The 12,222-nt window shown below is 40.7% G+C and overlaps 1 protein-coding gene and 1 pseudogene across 1 annotated transcript; one reads left to right on the forward strand and one right to left on the reverse strand.

Moving 5' to 3' along the window:
* Positions 1-3,244: 3,244 nt before the first annotated feature.
* On the reverse strand, positions 3,245-3,827 carry LOC105814332 (annotated as a pseudogene).
* A 5,582-nt stretch (positions 3,828-9,409) lies between these two features.
* Positions 9,410-10,648, forward strand: LOC105814180 (olfactory receptor 5AU1). The gene is given in 3 exon segments (XM_012649083.1): positions 9,410-9,424; positions 9,567-9,650; positions 9,653-10,648. Coding segments are annotated over 3 exon segments (1,095 nt in total).
* Positions 10,649-12,222: the final 1,574 nt, after the last annotated feature.

Genomic DNA, 12,222 nt, shown 5'->3' on the forward strand with positions numbered 1-12,222 from the left:
CTCAGCGGCCCAGAGTGCTAGGATTACAGGCGTGAGCCACCGCACCGAGCCTAGAAATACAGAGTTTTTAAAGGGAGGGTTTCAGCTTAAAGCAGTTGTTGTTCTGTCCCATCTCCCACGAAGACAATCTTGTGGCCTCCACTCACCTGGGAGGTCCACCAGACCTCTGTCCCCAGGGACAGTTCTGCTCAGCCATCTCCTGTAGCACAAAGGACAAAAGACATTGTCTTGCCCCTTCCAACCACTGGCCTGAGGCAGGGATGTAGGTTTTAGTTCTCAAAAAGGGTGAGAATTTTTTAAAGAGACAGAAAACATTTTTGCCATTTTTAAAAGGCCATCCCCTCTGTAACAGCATTTCTTCAAAGAAGATATACAAATAACTAAAAAACACATCAAAAGATGTTCAGCATCACTAGTCATTAGGGAAATACAAATCAAAACCACAGTGAGCTACCACTTCATACCAACTAGGATAAGAATAAATGTTGGCAAGGATGTGGAGAAATTAGAACCCTCTTACACTGCTGATGGGAATGTAAAATGGTGCAGTTACTTTGAAAAACAGACTGGCAGTATCTCAAATGGTTAAACAGAGTTAGGATATGACCCAACAATTCCACTCCTACATAGATATCCAAGGGAAATGAAAACATATGCACATGGAAACTTGTACACAAATGTTTATAGCAATATAATTGATAATAGCTAAAAGGGTGAAACAACCCCAAAGTCCATCAACTGATGAATGGATAAACAATACATGGTATATCTATATAATGAATAGAATATTATGTAGCCATAAAAAGAATGAAGTACTGATCCATGCTACAACATGGATGAACCTTGAAAACATGCTAAGTGAAAGAAGCTAATCACAAAAGACCACATACTTTATGATTCTGCCCATATGAAAGTCCAGAATAGGGAAGTCTATAGAGACAGAAAGTAGATTAGTGTTTTCTTAGGGCTGGGGTGGGAGTGGGGGCAAAAGTGTAGGGAAATGATAGCTAAAGGTTATGGAGTTTCTCTTTCAGGTGATAAAAATGTTCCAAAGTTGACTGTGGTGATGGTTGCACATATCTGTGACTATACTAAAATCCATTGATTTGTATACTTCAAATAGGTGAATTGTATGGCATGTCATACATATACATACATATACATACATTATATCTCAAAGCTGTTTTAAAAAAATAAGTTGGAATCAGTTATTTCTCTAAATTAACTATCTACCAAAATAATAGACCAGTTATTAACCTTTTGCACCTAACAACAATTGTCTCAAAATATAGAAAGCAAAAATGAATACAATTTTTTTTAATTGAGATAAGGTCTCACTCTATATCCAGGCTAGAGTGCCATGCCATCATCATAATGCACTGCAACCTCAAACTTCTGGGCTCAAGTGATCCTCCTGCCTCAGCCTCCTGAGAATCTGGGACTCAGGCACGCACCACTGTGCTTGGCTAATTTTTTATTTTTTGTAGAGATTGTAAAGATGGGATCTCACTGTTGCCCTGCCTGGTCTCTAACTCCTGGTCTCAAGTAAGCCTCCTGCCTTGGCCTCCCAAAGTGCTAGGATTACAGGTGTGAGCCACTATACCCAGCCTCTAAAATGAATAGAACTTGAAGGAGAAATTGATAATCTAAAATTACAGTGAAATGTTTTAATATTTTTCTATCAGAAATGGATCTGTCAAAAATTTAATAATGTAGAATATTCCATTATTCAATTAAGAAGATATATGCCTCTATTTCTATATCTATATTTGCATATGAATATATCTGAACTGAGTGGAGAGACCATCTATTGAACCACAAATTTGAGAATCAATATCACAAGACCTTCTCATAGTGCTACTTTGTCAGAGGCAAGTATCCTGCTTGCCTACTCTTCTTACTAGATCCAAGTAGTTCATTCAAGTTTGGCTGTGCTAGAATCTCCTCTCCCTTTTGCCAATAGGTTAGGTCCCAAGGCCACAGTGCTTCTATCCAGGAACATTTGCAGCTATTTTCTTTTATGGTCCTACAGCTTTCAGGAATTGGTACTTTTCTCTCCACAATTCCTCTCCTACTTGATTACTTTCTTGTGATAAGGGCAAATTTTTAATCCTTCCAGAGGAGTCTACTGCAGCAGACATAAAGTACAGAAAAAGTTTTCAGTAGGTCATCATTGATTAATAATGGATTATCCTGGTATTATTTTCCTGCAGAGAACTTTGAAATCAACTTGTTTTCAGATCCCTGCTTAACGACTTGTTAGCTAGGTAACAGCTAGAAAATTTAACTTCTCTAATATTCATTTTTCTCACCTGTAAATTGTGGATAATCATAGCACCTACCTCATATAACTGTTGATAAGACTGAATTTAGTAAGATATTTATAAAATGATCCCTATAATAAATACTTCTATTATTTATTGCTGCTTAACCACCCTAAAACTTAATGTCTTAAAGCAACCATATGTTTGCTCGTATATCAGCAATCCTGGCTGGGCTCAGCTGAGTGGTTCTACTGCTGATCTCACCTGAAGTTACTCATGTGGCTAGTCATAGTCATGACTCATAGTCATCTGGAGCCTCAGGTGGGCCTGGGTGGTTCAATATGATTTCACTCACATAACTCAGTTTGAGTGGCCAGAAGAGCTGGGGGCTGGCTAGACCTCTCTTTTCATTCATGTGGTTTCTTCAGCAGGATAATCAGACTTTTTATCACATGGTGGCTCAGGGCTCAAAGAGAGAAATAGAAGCTTCTAGGCCTCTTAAGGATAGACTCTGGAACTCACTTGTGTTGCATTCTACTGGTTAAAGAAAGTCACAAGGCCAGCACAGTAGCAACGGGAGGGAAAACAGACTCTTTCTCTTGATGGTGGTATGACATGTACATACAGGATTGCAAAGGTCTGTTAGCTAGAAGACTGTTAGTTAGGAGTACTGCCATCTTTGCAAAAAGATTTACCACAATAGATCACAGCAGATTGCAATAAATATTAGCTATCATTATTCTTGGGGTTATATAAACTTGGGTTTGAAGATGTGACCAAAAGGGCATGAATATAGGCAGAAACAAGCAGGAACTAAACTTAAATGAAAGAGGGCAAAACTGAGACAAGGAAAAAAAATTGTATTTGGGTTTCTTTTTTTTTTCCCCCCAAACCAATAGGTCTTTTATTGCATCATCAAAATTACAAATAGGTTTTAGGAATCATCTGGCATCTTCACGCAGCTGGACAGCTCTTAGATCTTACTCATCAGCCTGTTGAACTATTCCTTTTTCAGAGACATAGCTACCACCCAAAAATGTTCTGATATCCTTGTTTTTAACTGTTGTGGCTGGCTGAATCAAAGCAGCTGAATTTGAAACAAGCTCAATGTCGTTTCCTTCAAGGATCAACTCATCTTTCTGTGTGTGAGATACTGAAGAAGCAACACCTGGCCTCATACAAATCCTGTGGATGTATTTTTCACCTAAGAAATTTCGTATTTCAACAAGAGACCCATTCTCCTGGATAACGACATTGATGGGGAAGAGAACATACACGGACCTCAGCTTGTAATGGAAGCTCAGTGTAACACCCTCGATCGTGGTCTGTACATGACTACAAATAGTGTGAATGGTAGCCAGTTCCTTTCTATTTCCCCATCATTTGTCAATCTGGAGCCTCCTCTTTTTCTTTCCAAGGAGACTAAGTTCTACATTGATGTGATTCATTGAAGTTCCTCCGCAGGGTTCCTCTGGGACCCTTCACAATAACTGTGCATCCCTTAAGAGTGATGTTGACATTTTCTGGAATGTCGACAGTCTGGTTGCTGAGAATGGTCTTCATTCTCACAGCAGATGTGGCAAAGAGCTGTATTTGAGTTTCTTAAGAAGGCTTTGAGGAGAAAAGAGAGAAAGAGGTGTGAAGAGAGAAAAAGGACAAAAGAAAGAGAGGAACTAAGAGAAGTCAAAAGATACCAAAAGGCCCAATGTTACTTAAGGTGAAGTCTAAAGAGATATACCAGGTGTCAGATGGCTAAAGAAAATTTTAAGTACAATAAAGCCTTAGCAGCAATTTGGAGTTGTATGAATAAATTTAATATAAACTTCTCCTTTAACTCCCATAAAAATCTTTAATAAAGTCTCTACATGAATGCTTTGTGTGAGAGGAGTGCCTGAGAGTAGTGTGTGTGTGTAACAAAGAAGGAAGACAGTATTAGATTTCCTGTTGGATCTGTGCAATGGTGTATGAAGATATGACAGCCAGAAACAAAAACCAAAATATAAAAGAGACCATGATAAGTACTCCACAATTTGCAGAAATCATAGAATCTAAATTTACCTTGGGAGAATTTAACCTCTGGCCAAGATGGAATAGTAGGGATAAAATTTACCTTCCTACCTAAAACAACACAAAAATTAAAAAGAAAATAATTTTGAAATATATGAAAAAAAACATTTTTAAGATATTAGACATGAAGCAATGAAAGACAATGATCTCTGAGAGGTGGGAAACAAAGGAGGTAAACATGACAGTTGCCCCAGCTTATTGCCTTTGGAGAGAGGGGTGGGGAACCTGTGACCTTGGGGCCACATGTGGCCTTCTAGATCCTTGAGTGTAGCCTTTTGACTGAATCCAAACTTCACAGAACAAATCCCTTTATTAAAAAGATTTGTTTTGTAAAATTTGGATTCAGTCAAGGGGCTGCCCTTGGGGATCTGGGGCCAATGTTCACATGACAAAGTACCAGAGAGAGAAATCTCTCCAAAGAGATAACCCCAAAGGGCCCCCTCTCAAGTATTCATCAGAGTAGTGGTGAATACATCATATAAAGAAACTACCCAAGACAGGGAAGGAATAATCTGAAAATATTTGAGGGAACAGTATCCAGGACTCACCAACAGCCAAGTATAGTGCCAGTTCCCACCAGCCAGACTGGAAAACCTCATAATTCATGGGGGTTTGGGCAAAGTATTCAGGATGTTCTTTCCCCAGTAGTGGGGAATAATTAGCCCCAGATTAAGCACTGCTGTGAACTTGCCTAAAAAATCACAAAAGCAAGATTTAAGAGTCTCAGACTATTGCCAAATAATTTTAATCGCATCCCAGAATAAAAAATATGTACAGGAATATAAAAATATCCAGTACCTAACAGGATAAAATCCACAATATCTGGCATCCAAACAAAGATTATTAGGCATATAAGGAGGCAGGAAAACATGACCCACAAAGAGAAAAACAACCAACCAATTAAAAGCAACCCAGAACTGACACGGATGTTAGAATTAGCAGAGAAGCACATTAAAAGTTATTGTAACTGTATTCCATATATACAAAAAAATAAGTAAAGACAAGAAGATATAAAAAAGACACTGAAATCAGACTTCTATAGATGAACTACAACATCTAAAATGAAAATATTAGGCTGGGCGCGGTGGCTCACGTCTGTAATCCTAGCACTCTGGGAGGCCGAGGAGGGCGGACTGTTTGAGCTCAGGAGTTCGAGACCAGCCTGGGCAAGAGCGAGACCCTGTCTCTACTAAAAAATAGAAAGAAATTAATTGGACAACTAAAAATATATAGAAAAAACTAGCTGGGCATGGTGGCACATGCCTGTAGTCCCAGCTACTCGGGAGGCTGAGGCAGAAGGATTGCTTGAGCCCAGGAGTGTGAGGTTGCTGTGAGCTAGGCTGAAGCCACGGCACTCACTCTAGCCTGGGAAAAAGAGTGAGACTCTGTCTCAAAAAAAAAAAAAAAAAAAAACTCACCGGATGAGATTAACAACAGATTAGAAAGGATATGGTAGACTTGAACAACACCATCCACCAACTTGACCTAATTGACAGTTACAGAACAGTCCACTCGACCAAGCAGAGTACATGTTCTTTTCAAGTAAACATGGAACGTTCACCAAAATAGACCATATTCTGGTCCATAAAACAGGTCTCAATAAATTCAAAAGTATCAAGTATCAAGTATGTGCTCTGACCATATGCCATTAAGTTATAAACCAATAACAGGAAGATTCCAAAATATTTGGAAACTATTAATAAATAACATACATCTAATTTTACTATAATTTTGAAGAGCAGGAGGTTCTGAGCTCTAATCTAGGGCACATTGGGTAACTGGCATAGAAGAAAGAAAAAATTGGTTTTCCAGTGTAGAGGAAATATAGATTAATAATCACGTATGAGTTAAGGTTAGGATTAAGGTAGAGCTGTCCTTTGGGGCTAATGGTCAGCATGTTTGCAGAGATCTATGGATCCATTCCTCTCGTTCTTAGTTCCCCAGGCTCCTGATTCCTCAGGGACAGAGACTCTTAGAGATGCTAGTAACTTTTCAAACACTTTAATGGGTCTACATGGGCCAATTAGTTTCACTTCCTCACCTGCCTTCTAAACTTTGCTCAATGAACACATCCTTCTCCCCACCTGTGAGCTGCTGGGCTGCTCAGGGGAAAAGACAGCTCTGGGATGTCTCCTGCCAGCACCATATTAGTTGTGAGGAGCTCACCAGGATTAGGGCTGCCTCACTCCTCTGACCCTATGAGAGGTTAAAGTCAGAAGCAGGCTCTGATCCCCAGACTCAATCTGTGGACACAATGAGTCTGGCTTTGTCTTTGTTGTTTTTCGACAGAAAGCTTGTATTTTGACCCCTGGAGCAATAGCTCTGCCATCCAATCATGTGCTTTGCTATAATTAAATGGTTTGCTTAGGAACATCTGAATCAACTTTGAAGGAAGAAATTCTCTGGTGTTGGATTATCTTCAGGTAGTACCCAGATTTCTGGAAATTGTTAACTACTGATATGTCTTCTGGAGGGAAGGGAATGTCTAGGACTAAGCATCCTACCCAGAGGCTGATTTCCCAGTACACAGAGAATTCTAGCAAGTTAGGAAAGGATATATCTATGTGGCTCAGGAAGACCTGTCTGCTCCTGCAAGTACCCAGTGGTTTAGTGTTTCTCAGAGTGTGGTTCAGGGACCACTTGTTTCAGAATCCCCAGATTTTGGGGCCAAGTTATAGGCCTATTGGATTGAATTTTCTGTGGTTGGGACCTGGAATCTGCACGTGACAAGCTTCTCTGTGGAACCCTGGGCAAGGCACTTTACTGTTTAAGAACCATCATTTGAGATCACAGCTGCTCAACAAAATACACTGGCTGCTTTCCCTGGCTGCCTGCCCTACGCATATGTTCACTGTGCTATTCCAGGGAGGAGGGCAAGGATCAGGTATAGATAAAGCCCCTTGCCTACTCCTCCCCCATCTCCAGGCCCCTGGCATTTGTTCTTACTCCTAGATACTCCACTCCCTAATCTATTCACATATGATAAGTCCACCTTTAAGTTTTCTACTTTTCATTTACAGATACACACTGCAGTCAACAGAAATAGTGGTTGTTCCAGCATCCTCTGAACAACTGTCAAAGATACCAGTTTCTACATAATTCCTTCCTTGACTAATTCGCTATATTCTGAAGAATTTTGAATTTAGTGCAAATTGGAGAGAATAGAGATGAGAAAGGAAAGGGGAGGAGAAGAGAAAGAGAGAGTGGATTTAAAGCAAGTAATATATCTGGAGGCTCTGATCAGCTATCCACTGTATTACCCACCACCCTCCCTGACCCCACCCCAATACCCACCCCGGTGTGGGCTCCCTGCCTCATCATCTACACTGTCCGCAGTGTTGCGCACATTCCTACTCTTCTCTGCTTAATCCGTTCTTTCCATCAGAGATACTTGAAGACCCATTAACCAAACTGAAACAGTCCATTTAAGAAAAAGAAGTGAAGCTGGGTCTTAAGAAATTCTAGTCCACTCTTAACAACCATCACTCTACTTCCTTGAAATTCCTGTAAGTTATTCCACCCTGAGAGTTTTACAGTCATTTCTCTGAAGTCCTATAATTTGCCTTGAAGCTGAGTTTGCTTTTGGCACCAATGGGGCCAAAGACATTTGCGACCCAAATCTAGGACTACACACATTCTGTGATATTAGGGTCTATTATAAAATAGCAGCTGTTGGGTTGAGGATAGCTGAATGTTACAGCTCAAGAGCATGAAATAAATCACAGAATTGCACTCCACGTACTCTAAAAGCAGTTGCTAATGTTCTGTGTTCAAATTTGCACTTATATTTTGAATGCCTCAATTTTATTAGGATATGTTACCTCTCTGGGCATTACCGAAAGCTTTTTTCCTGTCACCATTCACAGTGTTCTTTCAACAGACAGAGTGCCTCCATCACCTACTTGACAGCTAAATGTAGCTATCCATATGTCCAGAGTCTTCTCCTGCCTTGGTAGTTTGATGATTCTGGAAATTATGCCAGTGGGATTAACTAGAATCTTTGCCTGCTCAATCCAGCTCTTTTCTTTTCCAAATCCACCCAACATTTCTCACAGGTGTGTTTGTCACTTATTCTCCTCAGGACAGGAGGAGGTGGCTCACTTTTGTCCTTTTTTTGTCCTACCCAATCACATCTGCTGGCTCCCAAGTATTCACAACTGAGAACCTTCACCAAAGAACACAGGGTTCTTAACTGACTCCTGGACCCAGAGGTAACTCAGGAAGACAGGAGGCAGAGGAGCTGATGGGGCAGAGGAGCATCTGGTGTTTGGTGACATATCCACAACCTTGTTCACTCTGAACAGAAAAGGCATTTATTTATACAAAGCCTCAGTCTTGGAGAGGGGCTGTTCCTTCCCTGCTGTGCCCAACAGCCCCTGAGGATGATTTGTTCTCTAGAAATGACCACTTCCTTTGTGAATGATGGGGGGCACTTTCCCCTTGGCTGAGGCTCCCACGTGTGAAGGCTCAGTTTGCTCTTTTCACCATGCCCCTCTCTCCACCTTTTCAGCCCTCATCACCATGAGAAGCCATAGTAGCGCCTGGTTGGTACTGAGTTCACAGGGACGGTTTTACAGCTGAGCCAATGACTACCTACAGCTCTTCTGAAGGCCTGTTTAATTATTCTCGCTTAGTTCACGTTTCTGTCTACATTGTTTGGTGATGGGTTGCTTGCTAAATTTTGTTGTTGTTTCATCTCATTTATCATGTTTATTTATGTGTTAGGTCTATCTCCCCCATGAGAATATGCATAGCTAAGCTTCTTTGAACTTTCTCAAGGTGTCAGACCTTGTTCAAGTGCTTTACATGGATTAATTCATTGAATTTTTATAACAATCTTTTGAGGTAGTTGCTATTATTCCTACTTTACAGAGAAAAAATGGAAACTTGGAGAGTTATAAGTAACATGCCCAAGATTACACAGTTCGTTAGTGGTAAAGTCCCAGCTTTGAACCTCGGCAATCTGACACCATTGTGCTTAAACACAAAATATACTGTCTTGAGAACATAAGCTTCCCAAGGTCAGGCACTCTTGAATTCCTGATAGGGAGAACACAGAACTAAGCATATAGAAAACCATGACTACATATTTGGTGAGTGATTGTTTCATTGCTTAGAATTTTTTAAGATCCCTGATAAACCATATTGTATATATTTCTTTTATGTTTTCCATTGCTGCTCAAGTTAACGCTTATTAACCAAGCAAGCAAGCACAGAAAGCCCTCACTATGACAGAGTTCCAGACTAAGCCAAATTTCCTCAATAAGACTAATCTTCAGAAGGCTGTCCCTAGGGCAGAATTAAACTCAGTCGGAGCCTCTGGGTGTTCAACCTCATTTACGATGTTGTCTTCTTTCCACACTCCAGAGCACTGAAGAAATATGGAAGGGGTGAACCTGAGCCAGGGGACTGAGTTTGAGCTCTTGGGCCTCACCAGTGACGTCCAGCTCCAGAGGCTGCTCTTCGTGGTGTTCCTGGGCATGTACACCATCACTCTGTTGGGAAACCTGGTCATGTTCCTCCTGATCCACCTGAGTGCCACCCTGCACACACCCATGTACTTCTTTCTGAAGAGTCTCTCCTTCTTGGATTTCTGCTATTCCTCCACGGTTGTCCCCCAGACCCTGGTGAACTTCTTGGCCAAGAGGAAAGTGATCTCCTATCTTGGCTGCATGGCTCAGATGTTTTTCTATGCGGGTTTCGCCACCAGTGAGTGCTATCTCATTGCTGCCATGGCGTATGACCGCTATGCTGCTATTTGTAAACCCCTGCTTTACCCAACCGTCATGTCTCCTGAGGTTTGTGCCTCTCTGATTGTGGGCTCCTACAGTGCAGGATTTCTCAATTCTCTTATTCACACAAGCTGTATCTTCAGTCTGAAATTCTGTGGTGCTCATGTGGTCACTCACTTCTTTTGTGATGGACCACCCATCCTATCCCTGTCTTGTGTAGACACTTCACTGTGTGAGATCCTGCTCTTCATCTTTGCTGGTTTCAACCTCTTGAGCTGCACCCTTACCATCTTGATCTCCTACTTCTTAATCCTCATCACCATCCTGAGAATGAACTCAGCCCAGGGCAGGTTTAAAGCATTTTCTACCTGTGCCTCCCACCTCATTGCCGTCTGTCTCTTCTTTGGCACAACACTTTTTATGTACCTGCGTCCCAGGTCCAGCTACTACCTGACCCAAGACCGCACAGTTGCTGTGATCTACACAGTGGTGATCCCAATGCTGAACCCCCTAATCTACTCTTTGAGAAACATGGATGTTAAGGAAGCTTTAAGAAAGGTTTGGGGCAGGAAAATAATGGAATGATCTTCTCAATTCATCACTGCATGTCTTTAGGAAGCCAAGGGACTATTACCTTACATGGTGTTACCCTGAGCACATTCCCATGCTCATCCCTGTGAATAGTGGGCGTGTCCTCTGGTCTGCAGGTGCTTCTGCATCTACTTGCCACAGAAGAACCAATGGTGTCATAGAGACTAAGAGGTGAGAAGGGAGTGTCTGCTGGTTGCACAGTTGGACCCACTGGCAAGATTTAAGATTTAGTTTTGCTTGTTCAGATGCTTCATTCATTTTTCTGAGTTTTCTGTATATTTTATTTTATTATTATAAATGGACATTTATATTCTTCACAATAACGTTATTTTCTTATCTAACTTGAAGACCTTGGATGCTTAGAGAGATCCTTCCTATTCTTTACCATATCCTCTTTGTAAAAACTGGCTCCTTGACTGAGACAATTTTTATTGGATTGTTTATTTGAATGATACTGTAACAATAGCTTCAAAACTTCATATGTTTTATTTCTTTTGATGACTTTTTTCCTGACCAAAGAATCATCTGGCTACTTTCAAACTGGGTAAATTTGGTAAAGTTACTAAGTCACAGATATCTCATCTTGGATTTTTTTTTTTTTTCCCCGAGACAGAGTCTCACTCTGTTGTCTGAGCTAGAGTGTTGTGGCATCACCCTAGCTCACAGCAACCTCAAACTCCTGGGCTCAAGCATCTTTTAATTGTCCTCACAAAGTGAGTTAGCAGGGAGGGAAAGGACATGTTCTCAAAGGCTTGTTGTCCCTGTTAGCATTCTGTTCTTGCTAATTTATAAATTGTGATTCAATTAAACTAGATATTTTTAAATAAGAAGAGTCCTATAGTGGGAGCTCAATCAAGTGTGATATTCCTGGGCTTTCTGTACTCCTTTGCTCACTCCATCCTTGGGAAAGTGACTTACTTCACTGATAAATTTGGGAAGAATAAACTAGGTATGCTTGGCTGAGGCCCTTCACAGGGGAGGCCTGCTTTGGTTCAGTGTAGCTATGACTGAGTCAGCAAAGTTTGCCTGGCTCTGGAGTTTAGTTTCATAAAGATCATTTTCCCACAGATACAGTCTGTGTCTCTAATGTAGTCTTTAACAGTAATACAATTGATATTTTATTCCCCATCTGATTATATTTTATCCTTTTTATAAATTGTTCAGAATCAGGAGGGCAAGAATGGTGCTACATATATCGACATGCCCTCACAGAGATCCTGATACTTAAATTGTTGCTGAATTTTAATAAAAATTTCACCTTTTACCATAAAGTTTACTGTTAGCCTTTAATAATGTTGATCATATTTAGGTTTACTGATGACCTTCTAGTGCTAATTAGAGACTTTACTAAAGGCAGTGTAGTATAACTGCTTCACTGCATTGATTTGGAGCTTCAGCACAATATCAAATAGAAATGGTGAAAGAATATATTTCATGTCTATGGCCATACCACCTTGAATGAGCCCGATCTCATCTGATCTCGGAAGCTAAGCAGGGTCGGGCCTTGGTTAGTACTTGGATGGGAGACCACCTGGGAATACCAGTAGCTGTAGGCTTAAAAAAAGAAT

The sequence above is a fragment of the Propithecus coquereli genome, unplaced genomic scaffold (genome assembly GCF_000956105.1).
Source record: "Propithecus coquereli isolate 6110/MARCELLA unplaced genomic scaffold, Pcoq_1.0 Scaffold3, whole genome shotgun sequence".
Taxonomy (NCBI): Eukaryota; Metazoa; Chordata; class Mammalia; order Primates; family Indriidae; genus Propithecus; species Propithecus coquereli.